This window comes from Mrakia frigida (assembly GCF_051309035.1).
Source record: "Mrakia frigida strain ATCC 22029 unplaced genomic scaffold BDY24scaffold_15, whole genome shotgun sequence".
Taxonomy (NCBI): Eukaryota; Fungi; Basidiomycota; class Tremellomycetes; order Cystofilobasidiales; family Mrakiaceae; genus Mrakia; species Mrakia frigida.
Window position 1 is genome coordinate 495,021 of NW_027481266.1, and position 22,374 is coordinate 517,394.

At 54.0% G+C, this 22,374-nt stretch overlaps 7 protein-coding genes across 7 annotated transcripts; 2 read left to right on the plus strand and 5 right to left on the minus strand.

Annotated features, from left to right (window-relative positions):
* Positions 1–256: 256 nt before the first annotated feature.
* Positions 257–1,542, minus strand: BDY24DRAFT_340457 (U6 snRNA-associated Sm-like protein LSm4; the record flags this gene model as incomplete). Its single annotated transcript, XM_076637400.1, has 4 exons — positions 257–333; positions 658–766; positions 1,262–1,411; positions 1,498–1,542. Coding segments are annotated over 4 exons (381 nt in total), but the record flags the coding sequence as incomplete, so codon positions are not given.
* Positions 1,543–4,952: 3,410 nt separating this feature from the next.
* Positions 4,953–6,884, minus strand: BDY24DRAFT_59467 (uncharacterized protein). The gene is made up of 8 exons (XM_076645011.1): positions 6,719–6,884; positions 6,356–6,476; positions 6,130–6,264; positions 5,907–6,006; positions 5,689–5,829; positions 5,533–5,580; positions 5,326–5,443; positions 4,953–5,232 (listed from the first exon to the last, which is right to left on the minus strand). Exons 1-7 carry the CDS (start codon positions 6,837–6,839, stop codon positions 5,387–5,389), a joined length of 723 nt encoding a protein of 240 aa, XP_076496769.1. The 5' UTR covers positions 6,840–6,884; the 3' UTR covers positions 4,953–5,232; positions 5,326–5,386.
* Positions 6,885–7,394: 510 nt separating this feature from the next.
* Positions 7,395–10,124, plus strand: BDY24DRAFT_59471 (uncharacterized protein). Its single transcript, XM_076645012.1, has 16 exons — positions 7,395–7,688; positions 7,785–7,959; positions 8,028–8,098; positions 8,166–8,251; positions 8,328–8,399; positions 8,489–8,494; positions 8,574–8,671; positions 8,757–8,764; positions 8,880–9,028; positions 9,121–9,241; positions 9,307–9,392; positions 9,464–9,493; positions 9,584–9,616; positions 9,717–9,722; positions 9,810–9,915; positions 10,033–10,124. The coding sequence occupies exons 1-16, from the start codon at positions 7,526–7,528 to the stop codon at positions 10,086–10,088; spliced, it is 1,266 nt and encodes a 421-aa protein (XP_076496770.1). The 5' UTR covers positions 7,395–7,525; the 3' UTR covers positions 10,089–10,124.
* A 521-nt stretch (positions 10,125–10,645) lies between these two features.
* BDY24DRAFT_59495 (uncharacterized protein) lies at positions 10,646–13,178 on the plus strand. Its single transcript, XM_076645013.1, has 16 exons — positions 10,646–10,752; positions 10,840–11,099; positions 11,184–11,302; positions 11,379–11,413; positions 11,492–11,513; positions 11,591–11,601; positions 11,673–11,753; positions 11,825–11,930; positions 12,004–12,090; positions 12,164–12,198; positions 12,273–12,475; positions 12,546–12,571; positions 12,642–12,716; positions 12,795–12,800; positions 12,885–12,982; positions 13,073–13,178. The coding sequence occupies exons 2-16, from the start codon at positions 10,910–10,912 to the stop codon at positions 13,134–13,136; spliced, it is 1,158 nt and encodes a 385-aa protein (XP_076496771.1). The 5' UTR covers positions 10,646–10,752; positions 10,840–10,909; the 3' UTR covers positions 13,137–13,178.
* Positions 13,179–13,195: 17 nt separating this feature from the next.
* BDY24DRAFT_389039 (uncharacterized protein) lies at positions 13,196–14,648 on the minus strand. Its single transcript, XM_076640475.1, has 2 exons — positions 14,171–14,648; positions 13,196–13,999 (listed from the first exon to the last, which is right to left on the minus strand). The coding sequence occupies exons 1-2, from the start codon at positions 14,477–14,479 to the stop codon at positions 13,289–13,291; spliced, it is 1,020 nt and encodes a 339-aa protein (XP_076496772.1). The 5' UTR covers positions 14,480–14,648; the 3' UTR covers positions 13,196–13,288.
* Positions 14,649–15,401: 753 nt separating this feature from the next.
* BDY24DRAFT_370268 (uncharacterized protein) lies at positions 15,402–17,329 on the minus strand (the record flags this gene model as incomplete). Its single annotated transcript, XM_076638101.1, has 5 exons — positions 15,402–16,022; positions 16,049–16,401; positions 16,576–16,660; positions 16,958–17,194; positions 17,306–17,329. The coding sequence occupies 5 exons, from the start codon at positions 17,327–17,329 to the stop codon at positions 15,402–15,404; spliced, it is 1,320 nt and encodes a 439-aa protein (XP_076496773.1).
* Positions 17,330–17,765: 436 nt separating this feature from the next.
* BDY24DRAFT_389040 (uncharacterized protein) lies at positions 17,766–20,786 on the minus strand. Its single transcript, XM_076640476.1, has 12 exons — positions 20,736–20,786; positions 20,596–20,625; positions 20,423–20,479; positions 19,867–20,261; positions 19,694–19,770; positions 19,376–19,598; positions 19,202–19,309; positions 18,942–19,110; positions 18,744–18,816; positions 18,561–18,646; positions 18,409–18,468; positions 17,766–18,330 (listed from the first exon to the last, which is right to left on the minus strand). Exons 1-12 carry the CDS (start codon positions 20,764–20,766, stop codon positions 18,131–18,133), a joined length of 1,509 nt encoding a protein of 502 aa, XP_076496774.1. The 5' UTR covers positions 20,767–20,786; the 3' UTR covers positions 17,766–18,130.
* Positions 20,787–22,374: the final 1,588 nt, after the last annotated feature.

Sequence of the window (22,374 nt, forward strand, 5' to 3'; positions counted from 1 at the left end):
CGAAACGAGTTTGAACGACGAGACGGTCCCGTGCTGATGGCTGAATCAGCGGGAAGGAGCTAAACTTCGTCGCTATATACTGAGCGAGCTCAACGCAAGCACCTGAGATCGTCGATCGTCTCGTCCGTTCTCTCGACGCGTCTTCCCCGCTCTCTCTCCCTTCCTCCCTCCCTCCCAAACCCCTCTCTCTTCCTTTCGCAAACACCTCAAACTTCGTTTAAAAAAAAACATGATCAGATCTCCCATCTCTCTCTCTCTACGGTCCCGCTCCCGCTCCACCCCGTCCAGGTCCTCCTCCTCCTCGTCCACCCGGAGGTCCTCCCCTCCCTCCTCCTCCTCCGAACCCTCCACCTCGTCCACCGCCCATACCGCCGCCGCCGCCCATACCACCACGACCGCCGCGATCGGACATTCCTCCACGACCTGGTGAGAAGGGAGGATATGAAGGAGAGGAAGGGAAGGAACGGGAGGAAGGGAAAGGAGAGGAGGAGAAGAGAGTCAGCGAGAGAGAGGCCGACGACCGAGCTTTCGTTCTCGAACGACCTCAACCAACGCAGCATCCAAACCAAAACCAAAAATCTCAAGAAAAAGACTCACCTCCCCTCCCACCACCGTTGTTGAACCCACCTCGTCCTCCACCTCGATCCCCACCTCGACCTCCTCTCGAATCGTTCCCTCCTCGAGGACCACGGTTGTTTTCACGCATCTTGGCTTGGTCGGCTTGCACGGAATCGAGGACCGAGTCGGCTACGCGGAGGTATTTGATCTTTGGCGAGCGAAGGGAGGGAGGGAGGGTTTGGGAAGAAGGGAGGGAGGGAGAAGAGAGGGAGGTGAGTTAGGATGGACTTGGAGAGGACGAGGAGGCGAGAAGAAGGAAGGGAAAGCGTGGGAAGTTGGACGGGGAGGGAGTGTATGCGCGTGGGTTCTAATGAGAAACGAGTCGCGTTGCAAGTAGGGCAAGAAGAAGATGGGACGAGGCGAGGGAAAGAAGGAGAGGAAGGAAGGAAAGGAAGGGGACCCTTCGAGCTCGCAAGCAAGATGGAAGGAAGCTGAACGAGCTCGTCTTCCTTCCCTTCCTCTCCTCCTTCGAGCGTTTCGTCTCGACTCTATAACCACCTCTGCAGGCAACACCTTAAGCTCCTCTGTGCTCCCACCAAATCCCTTCTCTCTCTCCTTCAAACCACCCGCCTCTTCATCTCCTCCTCCTCCTTCTCTCCCTCCCTCCCTCCCTCCTCCCTCCCCATCTCGTTCGGGTACTCACCGTATTCCCCCTCACGTAACACTCCTTCATCTTCCAAAACCTCTCTCCATCCGCACTCGTCTGGAACACCTCCCTCAGAATCACGTTCATAAAGTTGTCGCACGACACGAGATGGCCGTTGAACGTTTCCCCGTTCTTGAGCTCCACCAGCTGCAAAGGAAACGAACGAACAGAACGAAGGGTGTATGGGTGTATTAGCATTTTGCTGAGAAGCGAGAGGAGATTGGTTTGCTCACCATGGGTTTGTTCTGAGCGGCATTGAGGAGGGTGAGGGGGAGCTGAAGGGAGGTGAGGTGAGGAAGGAGAAGGAGAAGGGTCAGCTTGATTCGACTGTTGCTTCGTTCAAGTTGCTTTGAAAGAGATGTTAGAAGGGAGGGGAGGAGGGCTTACCATGCTTGAAAGGGGAACCGAGAAAGGAGAAAGGGTAGGATAGAGGTCGGAGGGGTGGATGGATGGTTTGGGAGAAGGAAGGTCGAAGGAGGAAAGGTTGAGCTCAACTGTTTCGATTTGGTTTGCTGTTTTGGACACCAACGGCTTCCTCTTGCTATTTTTTCAGTATGAGACTTGCATGTCGTTCTTCTTTCGAAAGACTGCTTATCCTTCAGGGGTAAAGCTAGGCTCAAAAAATCTGCTCGTTCTCTAACAACAGCATTTGCTTCGACTCTCGCCTCCTCCCTCTCCGAGTCCGTCTCTCCTCGTTTTCTCACCGCTCTCCCTCAGCCTTCCAGATCGAACCTCCTCCTATCTCACTTCTCCACTTCTTCGAACCCTCCCATCCTGTCTTCGACTTCGGGTACCTCACGACCCTCCTCCCGTCTTTCTTTCCCGCCAACCATCGCTGCCTACCCTACCCTCCTCCTTTGACTCTGCCCTACACTTCTTCCCCCTCTAAGAAGCAGCGAACAAACAAAGCGAGGGGAAGCTCTGAACTCTTCCTCGTTCCGCTTTCTGAAACTCGCTGATCCGAATGAACGCCATCGTCTCTGCGCATTAGGCCAGGCCAGCGAGCCAGGAGGTCAAGGACGAAAGAGATCGAGAACTTCTCTGTCCAAAGGACTGCACGTTCGAACGAGGATAAGAAAGAAAGAGGAAAGAACAAGACGCGTCGAACTTGAAATAAACGCGCGCAAGGAAAACCCCATCGTCTGGCTCCCTTCTTCCACTCGGCAGATCCTTTCGTCTGAGATTCGAAAATCGACGAGCGAGTAGAGAGTTCAAACGGGAGGAGATACTCTGTCGGGACCGCCTGGGGCAGCTGACCGGGAAGGAAAGAGAGAAATGTCCAAAAAGAGAGACGACGCGAGAGAAACTCATGAGCGGCCTATCCGTGCTCGCTCCCCGATCTTTGGGCTCAAGAATCGACGAGCGAGATGAGGAAGGATCGTGCAAGATGAGGACCTGTGCGAGTCCGAGATCAATGAGTAAAGGGAGGAAACGGATGGAAAAGAAACGCGAAAAAGAACCCCTGAAGACGCCTGCTGTCCAACCTCACTCCCAGACTTTTGGGGGTCGGCTCCGAAGATCGGTGAGCGAGGTGATCAAGGCCGCACAGGAGATACTCTGTGCAATTCTGCGATAGCGTAAGGAAAGGGAAAGGAAGTGAAACGGACGAAAGGGGAACAGCGCGCGACGCGTCGACTTGTGGCCTTCTGCTTTTTTTTGATAGGTGGCTGATGGTCCTGACCGGAGGGTCACCTCAAGCTGAGAGCTTTTGAAACCTCTTGGAGAAGCCCAGCAGCACCTATTCGGACGAGGGAGAAGTCTGAAGGAAGAGAGAGTGAACGAAAGAAAAGAACGAGTCGAAGAAAAAAGAGTTTCTGCACAGCGAGACCGCGTCTCGATTCCTCTTCATGAGGGTTCAAAAAGAATCGAAAGCGCTCGCCGACAGAATATAATGCTGCTTTCCAGTATAGCTTTTGGAAGAGCAGAAGGGAGGGAAAAAACGGAACCTTGAAGGTCTTCGGTTGACCTCGCTCCGGACTCTCTTCTTCGGAGGCTGGGAGTGAGGGTCCTCAGTGCCCATAGAGGAACCGTTAGATTCTGCGAAGGCAGGAAGGAAGTGAAAATGGGGTGGGGGGAAGAGAGAGACATAAAGAAAAAAGGGAAGACGCGTCGAAGCTCGAGGTCTCGAAGACTTGACTCGTGAGGGATCGTCAACAAGGATTGCTCTGCATTTTCCGGAAAAGAGAGAGAAGCCCCGTAGAGTACCTCATCACGAGAATATCAGGGAAACACCTAGCTACAGCGTGAAAGGCGTGGCGACGTGAAAGGAAAGAAACGACGCGTCCACTTCCGTGGTCTGTGAGTGACCAGGAGCGTTGGAAAGAGGACTTCAGGCTGTGATTTCGACAGGGGAGCCTTCTTCTCAAGTCCGAGCTCACTAGCGAACGAGAAGAGGAACGATGTGGAAGGAAGAAGCGAGAGAAAGAAGCGAGAGACGGATCGGAGGAGCATGCGACGACGCGTCGAGAACTGACTTCTTGAGAGCAGATCCAAGGACCCAAAAGCTTGACCACAGCTATGAATCGATAGTGATTCTCTGGTGAATTCCCAGAGGAGAGACGGAGTTGGGGAAGGAGAAAGGGAGTAGCAAGAAAAGGGAAAGGAATTGCTCGAGACGTGCAGAGCAGCCGCTTCCTCGCTTCGGATTCCGTCAGAGAGACGAAGGCTAGTCCGAATCGATGGGATGATTCTCTACCTCAGAAGATAAATACTACTGAGAGACAGAAAGACAAACGGACGAACGAGGACGAAGGAAGGAGGAAAAGCGAAGTGAGAGACGCGTCGCGACCATCCCTTTCTCTTGTCCTCCCCGTCTTCTCAGACACTTTTTGGTCTAGAATCTAGCCCACTCGTCCTGGTAAGCCTCTGTATCCACCTCAGGAACCATTGAGAAGGCCAAGAGGTGGTCCGGGAGTCGTTCAGGACGGGAAGTGACTGATTTGCCAGCCTCGGCTCCTGCTTCGGCGTTGACTCTCCTCGTTCATCTCTCTCTAAAAGACGAGTCGAGCAGAGTGAATACGACTGACTCTACGGGACGAATCCAGCAGAGCAAGATTGTGAGAGAGAGGAAGAAACGCTGTTATTCCCTCCGATGAAGGGGAGGTTCGACCGGATCCCCTGGCCGTTCCCCTCCCTTTCAGAGGAGAAAAAGCGTATGTCCCACCCTCGCCCTCCAGCTCCAATCCACCCAGAACTCAAAGGAAACCGCGAAGTGAGAAAAGAGAGCCTCTCACCCCTCCCTCCCACAACAAGAGGTTCGTCCCGACCCGCTTCTCTCGGACGAGCGTCCTCTCTCTCCCTCGTCTCCTCTTTGAGCAGGAGGTAGAGGTTCAGGTCGCCCAAGGGAGGTCGTGAAAGAGCTACCTAAAAAAGGGGAGTGAAGGAGAGAAGAAAAGAGAGGAGGTAAGACAGAAGAAGAGGAAGAGAGCGAAGACAATTCCAACAACGGTGATCCCTGCTGCACATCAAGCTTCCGACATAGAGGGAGCGAGATGTTCAAAGGAGGTCAACACCGGTGGAAAGACGTCTTTACTGATGAAAGAAGGAGAGAGAGAGGATGGTGGTTGGAAGGAGGAAGGAAGAAGGGGAGAGGAGGAAAGGAGAGAAGGAGAGGGGTCGGAGTCACCTGACTTCTTGGGTTCTGCTAGGTTAGTAACCCTCCTGCTAGTTTCCTTCTTTCCCGGAGAGATTCTGAAAACGAGAAGTTAGAGATAGATGGCATTGGGAAGGGGTGAAAAGCGAGTTACAGTCTAGTCTAATCGCGTCGAGTCGTCGAAAATCAAAAATCTCCTGCTCCTCCTCCTCCCCCTGCTGCTCTTTCGTATGGAGAACGCTCGGCCTGAGTTCCTCCCTACAAGCAGAGTCTAGAAGAAACGCCAGGTTTCGTCCCCGGGAGTATGAGATCGACGATGTTCGAGGAGCGACGGGAAAGAAATGGTCGAGGCGAGACGAGACGACGCGTCAAAGAGCTGCGAGATGGAGACGAGCAGAGAGGCAAGCAGGATGAGCCGACGTTTCGTAAGCTGAGAGGATATAGTGGAGAAGAGACTGCGTTGACTGACCGAGGTCTTGGAGTGAGAGATCGACGTGAAAGACCGAAATGAAAGCACGACGCGACGAGAATCACCTCGACACGAGAGCGGCGGCCATCGCGTCGTCTCGAAGAGCTTGAAGCTCCCGCTTTAAATAAAGATGAAGCGAAATAAACCGTTAGTCGTTAAGAGGAGCGAAAAGAGATGCAGAAAGAGCGAGAGAAAGATCAAACGCACCAACTTCCTCCTCTCCTCCTCAACGTGCAGTCTCGCCAGATCGTAGTCCTACAACGCAAAACACAGATGAGAACGGGTCAGCTATATTTTAAACACTCTCACAACCCTGACGTCTACTCAACGAGCACCACTACGAAGGAATGCAAAACGACTCACCGCCGGCAACCCCTTGAACCTCCCCACCTCCTTCTTCGTCCTCTCGTTCCTCTTCTCCAACTCCTCAAGAACCTCCGTCCTCTCCAATAGAAGTGATACATCAGGCGATTTAGACTTCTCGAGCTTTTGTTGGAGGCGGAGCTGAAGGGGACGAAGGAAGACGCGTCGGGTCAGAATGGGAGCGTTGAAGGAAGGGAAGGACAGGGAGAGGGACGCACGATCTCGGAAGAGTACTCATCAGCTTTTTTGTCCTTGATGGAGTCCTCGTGGGAAGTGGCTGTGGGTGGGGGACGAGAGGAGGCGAGGGAGGTGGAGAGGCTGGAGGGTGGGAAGAGGAGGACGAGCGAGGAGGGAAAAGATGAGAAGTCAGCTTGAGTTTGACTCGGGAGGATGAGGAGCGTCGTAGCTTGAACTTGATACGTAAAGAGACTGAGAACAAACCTAGCAACCTCCTCTTGCAGTAGATCAAGCTGAACCTGCTCCCCTGAGAGGACGTTGACGGCTTGACGAGCTTTGAGGAGGTCGATCTCGAGGGAAGTGGATTGTTGAGAGAGATGGTCGAGACGGGAGAGGATGCTGAGCCTCGATAAGAAGCAGAGTTGCGAGGTGAGCTCGTTGCAGAGACGGGACGACGGAACGAGGAGGAGGAAAGGAGAGATGAACGAACGCTGAGCTCGAGACGTCGGAAGGATGGAGATCCAGAGCTCGATGGAGGTCGACGAGAGAGTCGAGGTTTGGTGAGGAGTGAGACTGAAGGGAGCGAAGTAGGAGGGAGTTGAGCTGTTGCACTAGGGTGGAGGAGAAGAGAGAGAAAGGTCAGCTTGGACTTGAAGGGGAGGGAGGAAGAGAGGAGTGTTGAGCTCGACGTTCAGCCCTTCTCTCTCCTCGTAGCAAAACCTACGAAGTCCCCAGCATCCGACGAGCTCAGATAGTATACACCAATGAGAGCTCTACATGCTGATGTGTAGCTGGTTGTCGATACTCCTCCAACGAAAGAACGCAGAGGGGAAAGAAGGAAGAACGGACTGACCTCTCGATGTGAGCTCGAGCTTCTCCTCCTCCTTCGCCGCTAAGATAGCTCCCTGAAGACTGTCCTCCTTCGAGGCTTTGAGTCGTGATGTCCAAGGACTGTCGGGTGCTGAGGTGGCCATCCAAACGCAGGTTGTTGTGGTTTGAGGCGACGCGAAGTCTCTTCCAGGCTCCTGCTCTTCGACTCACGAAATCGAGAGCGACACCTCGGTCCCTCCCCACGGCCTCTTGCTCTCGTGCAATCGACTTCGAAGTCCTTCAAGCTGATCATCTGAACGTCTAGCTTTCATTGCAGTGGTAGGCTCTCTTGAGGAGCTCATCGAAATCAGCGGACGAGTGGAGGAAGGGAAGGGCAGAGGTGAGCTCGAGCTGAAGGAGGACAGGGCAAGGAGTAGGAGACGAGGTCCCTGTAGCAGGTGAGTATTTTTAGTCTTGCTAGAGACTCGCCTTGTGCTCGCCGGCGGTTGGATACCTTTGCGTGACGGACGATCTCGCGGTTGAAGGCTACGAGGAAGGGAGGTCTGAGGAAGAAGGGGAGGAGGAGGACGGGACGTCGAGCTCACCTTCATACCTTCTCCCCTCTCTTCTACACGACTTTTTTGGACTCCAAGCTGACTCAAGATATACTTTGGTGCTCTCAGATCATCATACCAACCCAACAATAACTCCTCCTATCTCAACACGCGCTGAAACACAAACCACGCCTTCCCTCCCTCCTCCCTCTCCTCATAACCCCTCCCCTGTTTGGGACGCGTCCTCCCCCCCCCTCTCTCTTGATCTCTCCCTCCACCTACAGATCTATCTATAGATGTTCGCTCGCTCAAAAGCTTTCATCACTCGGCCCTTCCTTCCTTTCGACTCCCATCCTCTAATCCCTCCTCCTTTCCTCTCCCCTCGCTCCCTCTTCCTCAGCACCGGTTGCTTCCCACTCCCTTCACTTTCCTTCTACCCTACCACCTTTATTGAGCAGGGTGAGTAACCATCTCTCCATATCTTCCTGGCCTCCTGCCTCATCGCATCGCTGACCAGCTTGCGATTTTCCTAAACTGCTTCGATCCTCTTTTCAGTCTCCCATTCAATCTCCTACCACCTCTACCTCTACTCCTCCTACTTCCTCGCCATGATCTTCCCCGCCTCCCTCCTCATTCTGTCTTCCATCCTCACCTCGGCTGTCGCTCGACCCCTTCCTTACTCGAGGGCGTCCATCGTTTCCCTTTCTCGACGAGCTTTCGCCCTTCAGGAGTGAGTCGCTTCTCTCCTTTCTTTCCTCCATCTCTTCTCGAACTGACTATGCTGCTCTTCTATCGTAGCTACGCCGACTTTCAGATCTCTGGTGGATCTGCTGGAAACGCTGCTGCTGAGGCCAACGCCGTCTTCGTTGGTGAGTCCGTAGAGTCCCTAGTCTCACTCTCGTGCGACGATCGACGGCTCACCTCTTCCTTCTTCAGACCCCTTTGGTTCTGATCTCTCCACCGTCTCGGCTGATGATCTCGACAACGTCAAGACCATGCGAGAAGCCGCCGAGGCTGCTGAGGTACGTCGTTCTTTTCCTTCGTTCTCCACTCTGCCCTTTCTCGACGCGTCTGACTCACTTCCCCTTCGTCTCTCAGTCCGACTTCAACACTGCTATCGCCGCTGCTGGAGAGGATTCTGACGCTGGTATCGCTCTTCAAGTTGGAAAGGTTCGTTCGCTCTTTCGAAGCTCAGTTCTCTCTTTCACCACCCGTTTGCTGACCGCGTCGCTTTTGATTCTCCTCGTTCTCGTCTTCAGATTAAGGTTCGTCTTCCGTTCTTTCTCTCAATCCCTCTCCGATGCCCGCTCACTGACCGTTCGCGGCCTCTTCATCCTCCTCCAGAACAAGGTCCTCAAACTTACTGGAGAAGTCCAAGCCCTCAAGATAGAAGCTGCTCAGGGAGCCGATAACGCTGACAAGATCGCTGCTGAGCAGAAGAAGTGAGCGATCTAAATTCCAGTCGATGCTCTAAATAACCAAGTACTCACCTTCCCTCTCGCCGGTTTTGCCTTCCCTTGCTCGAAGACTGACCAGTGAGTTCCGTTTCCTCTCTCGCGATCGGTTCACCTCGAACTCGATCCAGCTCATTCCATCCTAACGACATCTCTGACTTACTCCTACTCCTCATCCTTGTTCTTATCTCTACAGACAACATCGGAATCGACACTGCTTCCTCAGGAGGTGCTTCCACTTCTGTCGCTGGAAGTGCCAGCGCTCCCGTTGTTGCCGCCGACGACTCTGCTGAGACCGCCGTCGTTGCTGCTACTGCTACCACTGCTGCTGAGACTGTTGCTGCCGTACGTTCTTCTCTCATCCTCTTTATAGATCGTCTCTCAAAATCACCCGCTCCGACTGAACCCCTCCCTTTCCTTCTTTCTCCTCCTTCCAGGCCACCGCTACCGCCGTCGCTGCTTCTACCGGAACCTTCGTTGAGCAGGACTACGCCGATTTCCAAATCTCAGCTGGATCTGCTGGAACTGCTGAGGCTGAGGCTAACGCGGTCTTCGTTGGTTCGTCCTTTCTCTGCTTCTCGACGCGTCGATTTTTGCTGACTCCCGTTTCCTTTGACGGACAGACCCCTTCGGATCTGATCTTTCCACCGTCTCTGCTGCCGACCTCAAGTCCGTTCAGACTATGAGGGAAGCTGCTGAGGCCGCTGAAGTGAGCCTCTTTCTCCGCACGGTTTGAAGAAGGAGAGAAGACTGACCGACTCGCTTCTCCTTCACGCACAGACCGACTTCAACACCGCCATCGCTTCTGCTGTACGTGCTGTCTCTATTGTCTTGGGCTCGGGACTCTATTGACCCCCAGTACTGACTCGTCCTGCGCTCTCTTCTCTTTCGAACGAACAGGGAGCGAAGACGACCGCTGGTATCGCCCTTCAGGTTGGCAAAGCACGTTGTCCTCTTCGTTCTGGACATCTTTGGTTCTCTCTCCGTCCTCCTGTCCACTGACTTCTCTTCTCGCTGCCCACATCTCCCTAAGATCAAGGTACGTTGACTCGACGAGTCGATTCCTTCGCTCTCTCCGTTCTCTTCGCCTGACGGTTGCCTCTTCCTTCGCCTCCCTTCACTTCAGAACAAAGTTCTCAAGCTCACCGGAGAGGTCCAGGCTCTCAAGATTCAGGCTGCGCAGGGAGCTGACAACGCCGACAAGATCGCTCAGGAGCAGACCAAGTTGACGAGTGAGTTCGCTTCGTTCTCTTTTTTCTCCGTTTCCTTCTCGACCCGTCGGACGCGATGGTATACGTGTCGAGCCGAGCTGATCCCGCACATCTCCTCCTTTCTTCGCTCCTTCACAGATAACATCAAGCTCGATACCGCTTCTGCTGGAGGAGCTTCGACTCCCGTCGTCTAGATCCTCACAGTTCGACAACGGAGGAAAGAACGGACGGTGTCGTCGCTAATGGAGCTTGTCGATTTGATGGCACTACAGGAAGTTTTTGGCTACGCTCGAAAGGTGAGAGGAACGTAAATAGATCGAGGTCGATCCAGGGAGGGAAGGCGTGAGCTTGAGGCGGAGAGTTTCAGGTTGAGACGTGTTGAACAGGGGGAAACGATCAAGGGGGGTCTCGCTCTCGCTGTAAGTCGCTCTTTGGCCTCCGTTTCGCCTGCGAAGCGTCGACTGACTACAACTACTCTCTCGTTGCTTCTAGATATATCCCTGAAGCTTGAGAGGATCGCAGGTGCCATGGTGAGCCCTGGAAACCACGCGTCTCACGTTCTTCGTTCCTCTTTGCTGACTTTTCCCTTTCAAAGGTGGCTTTCGGTCCGGACTCCAGATACCGACGCCAAGAGTTTCCCTCAACCAGAAAGGCCGCCTTCATTCGTCGTCTTCTTGGCTAGGGTTTCTGTGGGTGAAATCGGTCGAAAAGACGAGCGTCGTCGGTGCATCTTCTTTTCTACCTCATCCATCACTTCACTTCCCTCCCCTTCCTTCGGATCCCCTCCTCATCTTCTCTCAGCGCTAGTCGCCTTCCCCAGCTCTTCCCACCTTCCTTAACTCGCAATCTTTGAGCTGGGTGAGTCGAGTCGCTCCTCTTTCCACATTCGCTGTTCGTTCTCCAGAGCTCGTCGTCGCTGACCTTCTCCTTCTTTCGTTCTTGCAGTCTCTCATCTACACTTTTAACACCTCCTACACACTATACCTCACCTCCTCTCACTACTACTCCCTCCAAAATGCTCTTCCCTTCCTCTCTCCTCGTTCTCTCTTCCCTCCTCACCACGGCCCTCGCTCGACCCCTCCCTTACTCTCGAGCTTCCCTCTCCCCCGTCAAGCGAGCTACTCTCGTCACCAACTACGCTGATTTCCAGATCTCTGGCGGTGTTGGAGGAGACGCTAAAGCTGAGGCTGAGGCCGTTTTCGTTGGTAAGTCGCCAGGATCGAGCCGCGTGCGTCGACGAACGAATGAGAACTGATTCCTTCGCTTCCCCTTTCTTTCGCTCTTGCTAGCTCCCTTCGCTGGAGTTGACCTTGCTACCGTTTCTGCGGAGGATATCTCCACCCTTCAGACCATGAGGGAGGACGCCGAGGCCGCTGAGGCTGACTTCAACACCGCGATTGAGGCTGCCGTGAGTATCTTCCCCTTTGCTTCTCGAGAATCCTTCACTCATCACGCTTTTCCGATGGTTATCCTTCTTTTATCAGGGAGGAACCAAGACTCCCGAGGGAATTAGCCTCCAGTGAGTCGTCCTCCCTCTTTTCCACGTCTTCTCTCGTCGACGACGTCGTCCTGACCTTGTCCCCTTCCTTCTTCGCAGAGTCGGCAAGATCAAGAACAAGGTCAGCTTTGAACACGCGAAATTTTCCTACTCCTAATGCTGAACTGTTTGACCTCTTCGCCGGCATCGTTCGAAAAGGTTCTCAAACTGTGAGTCGACTCTCCATAACGAACGACCGAGGGACTCTGCTGACCTCGCTTTCTTCCTTGCCTCTCTTTAGCACTGGCTTCCAACAAGTCCTCACCATCCAAGCTGCTCAAGGCAAGGATACCGCTGCCAAGTTCGCTGTTGAGCAGAAGAAGTGAGTCCTCTGAGGCCCCCGACGCGTTCGAACAAAGACGAGTGCTGACCACCTCTTCCCTCCCCTCTCAGGTTGGATAACAACATCAACCTCGATATCGCGTCCGTTGGTATCGCCTCCACTCCCGTTGCTGGATCTACTGAGGCTCCTGTCGCCGCTGCTGTCGAGGTCGAGGAGGTGAGTCGCGTTGTTCCGTTTTCGAACGCGCTTCGTGGTGATGCTGACTTCCTCTTACTCTTCCTTTCCCCAGGTCGCTGCTGATGAGGAGGTCGTTGCCGCCGACGAGACTGCCGTCGAGGGGGAGGATGTTGTTGAGGAGGAAGTTGCTGCGACTGAGGTGAGTTTCCGTTTCGTGTTCAACTCTCTCTGGCCCCGAATCTCGAGCTCATCGCTCTCCTTCTTTCCCCCAGACCGCCGCTGCTACTGGATCCTTCACCCTTCAAGAGTGAGCCCAACTCGTCCCTTGACCGTTCTGAAGGTCGTCTCATTCTGACGCCGTCGCACTTCGATTTCTTCCAGCTACGCCGACTTCCAGATCTCCGGAGGCTCTGCTGGAAACGCCGAGGCTGAGGCCGCTGCCGTCTTCATTGGTGAGCATCGTCATGGCTGGTCGAACACAGAGAGGGTCGCTGAGTCTCTTCTTCGTCGCTTTCCTCTTCGAACAGCTCCCTTCCCTGACCTCACCGCCGTTACTGCTCAAGAGCTCGCCGACATGAAGACCAGTCAGTACCGCAGCTGCCACTGCTAGTTTAGATAGCTCGAAAGCTGACTTGTTTACTCACGCTTCCCCAGTGCGAAGCGCTGCCGAGGCTGCCGAGGTGAGTTCTTTTCTCTCCCCAACGCGTCGACTCGTCCTGACTCTTTCTTCTTCCTCTCTCGATGATGCAGTCGGACTTCAACGACGCCATCGATGCCGCTGGAGGAACCAAGACTGTTGAGGGAGCTGCTCTCCAGGTCGGCAAGGTTCGTCGCGTCTGCCTTTCTTCTCTCCTCCGCTGCTCCCGCTGATCCCCTCGCCCTTCGTTCCTCGTCTCCCTTCAGATCAAGGTCCGTCAATCCCACTCGAAGCGTATTTCCCAAACGATCTCATCACCTACTGACTTCCTCCCTTCGTGTCCGTTCGAAACACAGAACAAAGTCCTCAAGCTCACTGGTCTCTCCCAGATCATCAGGATCGAGATCGCTCAGGGAGATGGAGACGCTGCTAAGCTCGCCGTCGAGGAGAAGAAGTGAGTCGCTTTTCCCACCGTGTTCCCTTCCGTCGGTTCGATCCCCTTTCAACGCGTTCAGTCTCTGATCAATCTTTGTTTGTGTTTCAGGCTCGCGAACAACATCGCCACCGACGTCGCTTCTGCTGGAGATGCTTCCACTCCCATTGCTTAGACATAGCTCTGAGTTCGATTGATGAAGACGGTTGGAGAACAGTCAATTCCTCTCGAGAAGGCGAAACGAGCGAGTCATGAAATCGTGCGACGTCGAACAATCAAGGAAACACCTACAGCCACGGCTCTCCCCCCAACTCCCTTCAAATAAACCTAATCCCAGCCCCCTCCGTGCTCGTGATACCACTCCTGCATATAGAACAACCTCCCCCACATATCTTTCCTCTTCTCGACCTCCTCCTCCCTCCTCTTGATCCTCGCTTCTTCCCTCCTGATCTCCCTCATCCTCACCAACTCAGCCTCAACCTCATCCGACACCGCCCTCTCCACATCATACTCCTCCAGTCTCCCCTCCACATAATCAATCGCCTCACTAACCAGCGCACGAGCCCGCTCGTTGATCCAGCAAGTTTCCAACCTCGCTTCCTCCTCTTCCAACCGCCAACTCAACACGTCTACCACCGTGATCCTCGGGTTATGAGAGAACGGTAGTCCGCTTCCGAGTCGATCGTTGATTTCTTCGTTGAGCTTGATACACTGATCGACGAAGATCCGAAGGAGGACGAGCGAGGTGCGGGGACCTTCGAGGAGGGAGAGTTCGATTTCGTTGGAGAGGGTGAGAAGGAATCCGAGGAGGATGTCAGAGGAGGTCGTTGAGGGATCATATGAGGTGGTTAATATGTCGGATAGGGGTTTGAGCGTGGTGGCGAGGGCGGTGTAAGGGGTTGTGGGAGTTCGGAGGGAGGGGGAGAGGCGGGAGGTGGGAAGTCTGGTTGGAACGCTGGTTGAAGGGGTGATGGAGGCGTTTTCGATGAGGGAGGACTGTTCGTGGTGACCGTCGAGGAGATGTTGTAGAGTGAGGCTCTAGAAAGAAGTAAAAAGGATACAAGGCCGAGAAAGCGGATGGAAATGGAAGCAGGGAGGGAAGGGAGAGAACAAGAGCATCAGTACGCCAGATGGGTTCATGAGAGCGATGAGCCCAAATAGAAGCTGGATCTGGTCTTCAGTCATTCCATTTCTAGGAAGCGAACTCACGTTCTTGCCATGGATTGCTTCTGGCTTCTCTCGTCCCTTCCTCCCTTCCTTCTCGAGCTCACTCTCCCCTTCTCCTTCCGCTGACGGACCAGGTAAGTCATCTCCATTCGAGACCCCGAAAGAGTCCCGAGTAGTCTCCTTCGGGGTCTGGAGATGTGTGAAGGAATCAGGAGAGGACTTGGTGGAAGGGGGGAGGTGGGCGGCGGCAGAGGGAGGTGGTGTGCTGAAAGCTGGAAGGGCGAAGGAAGAGTTGGTTGCGGGAAGGGTTCGTGAAGGAGGAAGGGGACAGGATTCCGTCGGGTTAGACATGCTGAGTGGGGCGACAGATTAACCAGTTGTGAAGTTGGAAAGAAAAAGGTTGTTGTGGTTGGAGGAAAAAGAGGGAGGAGTCAGTCGACCTCTTGTTGACTCCTTTCGAGACCGTTTCGAGCCATTTCGTTGCGCGCGTTTCCTGCGTCGGGAAAGTATAATCTTGGGTGATGTAGGTGACTAACAAAGTGTCCCGTGAGGAAACGCAGGGTTATGAGGCCGAGACTATCGAAGCAGAATCGCGGCAAAAAAAAAAAAAAACAGAGAAGTTGCGACGCGTCTTGACTTGGCTCGACAAAAGCGTTAAGTGGTTTCCGAACTGAGGGACGCTAATCTTCTCTGCCTAGATCTATCTTAAAAAGTCTCCTCGTCTGTATGAGCAAGGAGAGAAGTGAGGGTTCGACTCGGGCGAGGCTCAAGCAAAGAAGGGAAGTCCAGCTCTTGCCCTCGGGAACGGAGATCGTGAGCGAAAGACTCGTAAAACAGGTCAGAGGGTCAAGGTGAAAAACGCTACAAGGAAAGTTTCAAATCATATCTTGTCAGGAAAGTTCCAAATCGTCTCATCAAAGGACTGTGAAGAAATACGGAAGAGAACAGAGGGACGACGCGTCTCGGTTCACAGACGAAACCAAGAGCGAGAAGCTCGTTTTGGTAGGTTCAAAAGCGTTTTCGTAGGTTCAAAAGTAGATTTGAGGATTCAAAGCTGATAGGAACGCATATGAGTTGTTTGCTGGTGGGTTTATTGAGGGAAAGAGGAAGCAAAGCAAAGCGCGACGCGGTTGAAAAAGACGCCAACCCTTGCCTTGCCTTTCAGGACAGCGCCATCGTATCTCTCTCGCATAAAGCCCCGTGGAAACCATGAAACCGCCGCTCACAATCCAAAAAGCAAATCTAAACAAGCGCACCTCCGGAATCCCACTATTTACTTCTGGAAGATCAGATCAGTCGAGGGTTGTGAATCCCGCGACTCGAAGGTCTTCCTCGCGATTTCCTTCAGGATCCCAAGGCTTTCCTTTCCGGGGTTGAGATGACCCATCCATGTCTCCTCCACCACCCTCTCCCATGAAACTACCTTTCCTTGGACGTGAGCTTGACGATGGCGAGCGGCTTGGACGACGTCGAAGGAGATGGCGATAAGGCAGGCTCCTTTGAATGCGTGGACAGCGTCTGTGGGAGTGCTGGGATCCTTGAGAATGATTCGAAGGACCTGAATGACGACAGCGAGAGCTCGGTGGAACTCCCGAACGGGCAGAGGGTCCAATTTTGCCGCGTCGTTGTTGGAGAAGGAATCAGGAGAGGTGGATAGGAGGAGGAGTGCGTTGGAAGGGACGTCGGGATGATCGATGGGACTTAGAGGTTCGCCCGTGGAATGAGAGAGAGCGTCGAGGTTAAGATGTAGGTAAGAGCTGAGCTCTGGTTGGCGACCGAGTGAGAGCGACGCGACGGCAGTGAGGACGACGAAAGGAAGGATTGGATTGACAGGAAGGAGTGAAAGAGAGATGAGAAGAAAGAAGATAAAAGATGATAGAGAACCCTTTGTCAGCTGAAGCAGTCGGCGGGAGGACGGACAGAAAAGGCAGGGGACGAACGGGTTCCCTGGTTCCCTTTCGCGGAGTCGCGACCAACGTAGTGTATCAACGTCCTCACAACAGCCTTCAGACTCGTAGTCGGATCCCAGACCGGACTCCCATCATCTCGGCGAAGTGAGAGATGCAGAGATGCTGCATTCTTCCTCCAAAAACCATCCTGCCTGCTCCCGACCATCCACCTCCTTTCCGCTCGCACCTTCTCGGCCACCGTCATCCCCTGAAACCTCAACGGATCCGGCTCCAGCTTCGAGAGGGTTTGGTCGATGAGGAGGCAGACGGGGAGGAGTCGATCTCGGAGTATTTGGTAGATGGGGTTGGAGAGTCGATTCCATTCTGAAGGAAACGCAAAAAAACGGAACGCGTCTCAGCTTCGTGACCCTCCGAAGCTCACGTCTAGAAGTCTCAAACACCAGATATCGGACTCACAAGCACCTTGAAACTTGTGAACCTCGTAAGATACCAGCAGTTCTTCTCCTCCCTCGTCTATCGCAGTCTTAGCTTCTGTACTGGTGACGTCGAAACACTCGTTGACGTCGACCGAGACGTCGCGAATGCGATCGGTGATGATGGCCGATTTTCTGCCGCTGGGCCACTGTTTGAAAGAAGTGGTATTGTGTTGAGGAGGGAAAGTTGGCGTAGAGAAGGTTCCACACGACGAGGTCGAAGGAGGAGAGGAGGGAAGAGGGGGAGGAGGGAGGAGGAACGAATCGAGGGTTGCTGTTGAGCTCGACGAAACTGGTTGGGCGGTGATCCGGTTGCTCTAATTATCAGGCCAAGAGTATGTTAGATCAAGTTTTAAAGTCATTGAGAGGGATGAGACCCGATGATTATGAGAAGTATAGAAAAGGAACGAAAGGGAGAGAAGGGAAGAGCCCTGCGTGAAGCTCACCTCGCTGAAAGCTGTCTTCCAACCTCCATTCTTGTACTCCTCATTCTCTTGCGTCCACTTTTTAAGCAAGGAGAGGACGCTTTCCATATCCTCCTTCGTCGGAATCGTTTCGTCCTTCTTCCTGAGCTGTAGCGAGTTGAATCTCTCCTTGTACTCCGTCTGTTGATTCTTGGTCCGACTGAGCAAGCCCTCCAAGATTCGAACCTCTAGCTTCAGTCCGTTAAGTCCGCTTCGAAGCTGAAAGTTGGAATAAAGACCATTTCGAGCAATAAGTTCAGCTGGAGAAAAGCTGTGGCCAAAGGAGCAGCTCCAGCCATGGCAAGAAGGGAAGGAGGCGGTCGAGCTGACCTTGTTGAAGTCGGCCTTGTCCATCTCGAATTCACGTCCCAGACGTTGAGGAGGAGAGGTGAGTAGAGCGTCCTTCATATAGGCTTGTCGATAGTAGAGCGTCCTTCATATAGGCTTGTCGATTGTTCAGCTACCGATTTCGGGGGATGAGGGAGGAAGGAAGGGGGCTGAGGCCCGAGGGAGAGGTGTCGACGTTGGGGATCAGCTCGACGGCGGGAAATCGAACTTCGATACGACGGTGTATAGACATGCGATTGCTCATCCATTCGTTATTCTCGAGAACAATAAATAAGCATAGGAAAGCTGCTGAGTTGCTCGCAGGCGTTTTTGTCTCGAAAACTGGGTTTCTTCGCTCGGCGCGGACCTGCGCTCAAAGAAAAACCAAACGCGTCGCCCGCTCCTCCTCCCTCTCTTCCCTCTTCCCCTCTCCCTCCCCTCCCCTCCCCCTCCTCCTCCAAGGTCAGAGAAATTCCCTTTGAATTGAATGTAAAGTGTAAGTAAAACGAGAAAGCCGTGCCATGGAAGCGAAACGAAAGAAAGTGCGAGCCTCGAAACGAACGGAGAAAGGAAGGGAAGAGAAGGGGTGTAGGTTTTAAAAGAAGGTAAGGTGTTGGGGAAAGGACGTAAGACGGAGAGAGAAACCTGAGAACGAGGGAGAAACGGATCCAGAAAAAGAGAACGAAGGGCGAGAGAACGAAACGAAACGAACACGAGAAACGAAGGGGTGGAAGTGGTTTGAGAACGAAACGAAAAACGATCTACTACTAACGGAAAACTCTGTACTCTAAGAAAAGGGTGGGATGTACTGTTCCGGTCGTCCTTCAACTACTCCTGTTCCTCCTCCGCAACCTCAGCGAGTCCCGTCCCAGCAGCAGGAACAGCGTCCTCGGCTCCTCCGTCCTCTGCGATGTCCTGAGCGGACGGGGAGTGGTTCGGGTCGGCGGATTCGGTTCCGGTTCTGGATCGGACGGTGTTGTTGTTGCCGTTGCCGTTTTGAGGGTTGGAGTTGGATCGGGGAGGGTTGGCTGGGGAAAGGGAAGACGAGGAAGGTCAGTTTTAAGAACGAAGGAAGGGAAGGAGGAAGGGAAGAGAAGAGAACGAACCACATCGATCCTTTCCGTAAGCGACCTTGAGGTTGGTGTAGTCGGGTTTGAGACGGATGGCTGTTTGAAGAAGGAAAGGAGGTGGAGTCAGCGAGAGGACTTCAAGTCGACGCGTCGAAAACTCAGACGAGAAAGGAGACGAAAGAACTCACCCTCGAGAGCCTTCATAGCGTTGGGCAACGACGTGAAGTTGATGAACGAGCAGCTCTTCTCCTTGAGGCTGTTGACGAGCTCGATGCTGTTTTCAACGAAGATCGAATAGAAAGGAGTCAGTTGGACGCTCTCTTCTCTCTTCGCCTCGACTCGACGAACGAAAACGAAACGGCTCGACTCACTCTCCGTACTCTGAGAAATCCCTTCGAAGTCTCTCCTCCGAGAACGCCTCGAAGTCGGTGATCCCTCCGACGTCTGGTCATCCAAAGCAAAACCCCAGTCAGTCTCGTCTCCTCCCCTCTCTCCCTTCCTCTCCCTCCCTCCCTTCGCTCTCCTCCTCCCTCTCATTCAACACCCTCCAAAACAGTCGTCCAACTCACAAATGTTCCTACTAGCTCCGCTCTGCACAGCGGCCGCCGTTGCCGGATGCAAAGCTCCCGAGTGCTTCCCCCATCCGACCTTGAGTCGACGCGAGTTGAGCATCAGGCCCTGGAAGGTAGCGAGCGAGAAGAAGGCAGCGGCTGAGCCGGCGTCGACGAAGGTGACGAACTAGAGGAAGGAAATAAAAGAAGGGTGGGGTCAGTTCGAAGAGAGAGGAGACGAGAGGGACGGGAGGAGAAAGAGAGAAAATGGGACGAACGGCGATGTGCTTATCAGGCATGTATCGAATCTGAGCGAGCATCCCTCCTCGAATACAGTTGCAGAGTTCCTCGGTCGTCGTCTCAGGGTGAAGGTTTCCGATGTAGATCTGCGAAAAACGAAAGTCAGCTCCTCGTCTCCTCTCGACGCGTCTCGTTCCTTCCTCAACACTCACCGTCCTGTTCCCCACCTGAGCCTGCATCAGCCCCTGTCCCCCCATCGCCATCCCAACATCCATCGGTCCCGCCATCCCTCCGAACGCGTTGAACGCGCCAAACCCTCCCGATCCACTCGCTCCTCCCGTGTACTGAAGGAAAGGGGAGTTGGGGACGGGAACTCCGACGGCTGCTTGGGCTTGGGCTTGAGCGGCTTGAACGGCGGCTTGTTGAGCTTTGGGACTGTGAGAGAACAAAACGAAACGAAACGAAAGGGAGGAAGGTTAGCGAGGGAAAGGGAGAAGGGAGGAGGGAGGAGGGAGAGAAGCAGGACGAACACGTAGGCACATCGATCCTTCCCGTAGTTGACTCGTTTCCCAGTCCAGGCGGGTTCGGTGGGGAGGGAGTTGACGACCTGATCGAGCAAAAAGGCAGGATCAAAGATCAGCTCGAGTTCTCGAACGAAACGAACAGCCAAAAACGACGCGTCCAAAACGAAAACTCGACTCACCTTCGTAGCAATCGCAATCGTCAAGAAATGCACAAACCCAATGTTCTTATCCCTCACGATCTTAACCTGATCGATCGGTCCGAAACGACTCAACTCATCCCTCAACGTCGCCTCCGTCGTCTCATCGTCGAGCCCTCCCAAGTACACGTTCCTTGTCGCCTGGTGCTGAGTGATAGCCGCAACGACCGCGGCGGGGACGTTGGAAGGTTTCCCCCATCCGATTTTGAGTTCCTGACCGTGGAGGGCGAGCTTCTTGACCGAGGCGTCGGCGTGGAAGGCGGCGGCGGTGGAACCGTCGAGGAAGGAGATGAAGACGCAGGATTTCTCGGGGAGGAGACGGACGGATTCGATGGGTCCGAAGCGGACGAGGTTGAGGAGTTCGTCGACGGAGGCGTCTGGGAGAGGGGTGGGTGGGTGGGTGGGTGGGAGAGCGAGAGGGTGAGGAGGGAGGATCGAAGGAAAAGAAGCGGAGACGAAGGGAAGACGAGGAGAAGAACGAGGTCAGTCCTCGAGATGCGAGCGAACCGAAAGAGAGAAGGAAGAAAAGTCAGCTCACCAGCAGGCAAGTTCCCAACGTAAACCGTTCGTCCAGTCTGGTTGTTGGCGGCGGCGGCTGAGATGCAGCAAAAACGAACGAAAACGAGTCAGCCTCTCGTTCCTCTCTCTCTTCCTTCCTCTCGCTCTCCTCTCCTCTCCACCTCCGAATCGACTTGAACTGAAAGCACTCACCAGCAGCGGCGGCAGCAGCAGCAGCGGGACCTGTTTCCCAAAACAACGTCGAAGAGGAAGAAAGAAGTCAGCTACGCGTCGACGACGACAACGAGATCCTCCTCTCCCGCTCGTTCGTTTTCGCTTCGTCTTCGACTCACCGTAGTTCCCAGTCATCTGCGCAGGGTTCATCGCTCCCAATCTATGTCCTCCTCCTCCTCCTCCCATCTGTTGTTGCTGTCCGTACTACTCAGAACGAAACCCAAAATCAAAGCGCGTCAGCCCCATCTCTCTCTCTCGCGCGCGTCTCCTGTCTCCCTCCTCCCCTTCCTACCCCCTTCTTCTCTCAAAATGAAGAGTAAAAAAACTCACCAAACCGCCCATCATCATCAACTGCTGCTGCTGCTGCTGCATCGCCTGAATCTGCTGCTGGATCTGGATCTGCTGCTGCTGTTGCTGCTGCTGCTGTCCTCCCGCTCCTCCTCCGAGACCGAGCCCAGCGACGGCTCCTCCAGCTGGAGCAGGGTTGAACCCGAACCCTCCTGCGGGTCCTCCTCCTCCTCCGGTGCTGGAGCTCTGGGAGCCGATGAAGGGACTGGTGTTGGTGTTGGGGTTGTTGGTTCCGAGGGAGGGTGAGAGCTCAGGGTTGAAGCTGAAGCCGTTTTGTTGTTGTTGTTGGTAGGGGTTCTGCATGGTTTGGGTTGGAGGGGAAGGGAAGAGTGGTTGGTTTGGGAAGGGAATGGGAGCGGGAGCGGAGGTCCAACGGGGTTTTTTGAAGGCTTCGAGGTCGGCGAGACTGGGAAGAGGAAGTTGTTCTTGAAGGGTGTAAGGGGGTTGTTGATCGAGATGCGAACGCTGCGAGGGAGGAGAGAGAGTAAGGAGCGGAGTCAGGTGATGTTGAGAAAGAAAAGAAGCTCGGTCGCAATGGGCGACGACCAAGAGGAACAGAACAGGGAGGGAGGAGGTTCGTGCGTCGTCCGAGCCCATCTCCACCGCCATCTCCTCGTTCCGTTCCTCCCTTCACCAAGAGAGAGGACGAGAAACTCACCTTCATAAGGTCGTTATCAAAACTAGACGAGGTGGGCACTCCTTGGTTGAAGCTGTTCGAGGAGTAGTAGAGATCGGAGGAGTCGTACATCGTCGTTTGAGGAATCCGTTTTGAGAGGTTGGTTTGGTCGTCCGAGAGGTTGAGGTTTGAAAAAAGCGAGGTGAAGAAGATGAAAGGGTAAAAAGGGGAGAAGAAGAAGGAGGAGTATAAGATTGATGTGGTTTGAAAAGGGTTTGGAGAAGAAGAGGAAGAAGGGTATGAAGAAGGCGAAGGGAGGGAAGGAGAAAGTAGCGCGCGAGCTCGAAGGATTGGGTGGGTGACGGCTTCTTTCGAGGAGTTCCAGTAAGAGTGGTTGGTCGTAGAGATGGGTAGACGACGATGGGTTGGTGGGGATTGAAGAAGAGGTTGAACGAACGAGGGAAAGATCGAAAAAAGAAAGGAGATCGAAGAGGGGCGATGAAGGAGTCGCTTGGTTTGGTTGGAGGTTGAGGTAGCGAAAAAGATGGAAGGAGAAGACCTGCAGCACGAACAACACAAAACGGACAAAGAGTCAGTCTCAGCTTCTCAGTCCCAAAGTCATTCAGAACGGGCTGGTAGCTCGCTTCTAGCAACGACGAGGACGACGAGGAAGGGAAAGGAAGGAGGAGGGACGAGCTCGATCTCCTTCCTCCTCCCTCCTCCTCCTTCCCTCCCCTCCCCATCTCTCGTCCTCGTCCTTCCCTCTCGACTCTCGAAGCAGCATACACTCCTTC

What these genes read in the sequence shown, in the direction of transcription:
- BDY24DRAFT_59467 (XM_076645011.1), bottom strand. Translation starts at nt 6,839, where the DNA reads ATGGCCACCTCAGCACCCGACAGTCCTTGGACATCACGACTCAAAGCC. An exon ending in CTGCAAGAGGAGGTTGCTAG is followed by an intron (nt 6,007 to 6,129) that starts GTTTGTTCTCAG and finishes CCCACCCTCCAG; the next exon opens with CCTCTCCACCTCCCTCGCCT. An exon ending in GGTTCAAGGGGTTGCCGGCG is followed by an intron (nt 5,581 to 5,688) that starts GTGAGTCGTTTT and finishes TTTGCGTTGTAG; the next exon opens with GACTACGATCTGGCGAGACT.
- BDY24DRAFT_389039 (XM_076640475.1), bottom strand. Translation starts at nt 14,479, where the DNA reads ATGTCTAACCCGACGGAATCCTGTCCCCTTCCTCCTTCACGAACCCTT. An exon ending in AAGCAATCCATGGCAAGAAC is followed by an intron (nt 14,000 to 14,170) that starts GTGAGTTCGCTT and finishes ACTTCTTTCTAG; the next exon opens with AGCCTCACTCTACAACATCT.
- BDY24DRAFT_59471 (XM_076645012.1), top strand. Translation starts at nt 7,526, where the DNA reads ATGTTCGCTCGCTCAAAAGCTTTCATCACTCGGCCCTTCCTTCCTTTC. An exon ending in GGCCAACGCCGTCTTCGTTG is followed by an intron (nt 8,099 to 8,165) that starts GTGAGTCCGTAG and finishes TTCCTTCTTCAG; the next exon opens with ACCCCTTTGGTTCTGATCTC. An exon ending in AAGCTGCTGAGGCCGCTGAA is followed by an intron (nt 9,393 to 9,463) that starts GTGAGCCTCTTT and finishes CTTCACGCACAG; the next exon opens with ACCGACTTCAACACCGCCAT.
- BDY24DRAFT_389040 (XM_076640476.1), bottom strand. Translation starts at nt 20,766, where the DNA reads ATGAACCCTGCGCAGATGACTGGGAACTACG. An exon ending in TGCTGCTGCCGCCGCTGCTG is followed by an intron (nt 20,480 to 20,595) that starts GTGAGTGCTTTC and finishes GCTGCATCTCAG; the next exon opens with CCGCCGCCGCCAACAACCAG. An exon ending in TTACGGAAAGGATCGATGTG is followed by an intron (nt 18,331 to 18,408) that starts GTTCGTTCTCTT and finishes CCCTTTCCCCAG; the next exon opens with CCAACCCTCCCCGATCCAAC.
- BDY24DRAFT_59495 (XM_076645013.1), top strand. Translation starts at nt 10,910, where the DNA reads ATGCTCTTCCCTTCCTCTCTCCTCGTTCTCTCTTCCCTCCTCACCACG. An exon ending in GGATCCTTCACCCTTCAAGA is followed by an intron (nt 12,199 to 12,272) that starts GTGAGCCCAACT and finishes GATTTCTTCCAG; the next exon opens with CTACGCCGACTTCCAGATCT. An exon ending in GCGCTGCCGAGGCTGCCGAG is followed by an intron (nt 12,572 to 12,641) that starts GTGAGTTCTTTT and finishes TCGATGATGCAG; the next exon opens with TCGGACTTCAACGACGCCAT.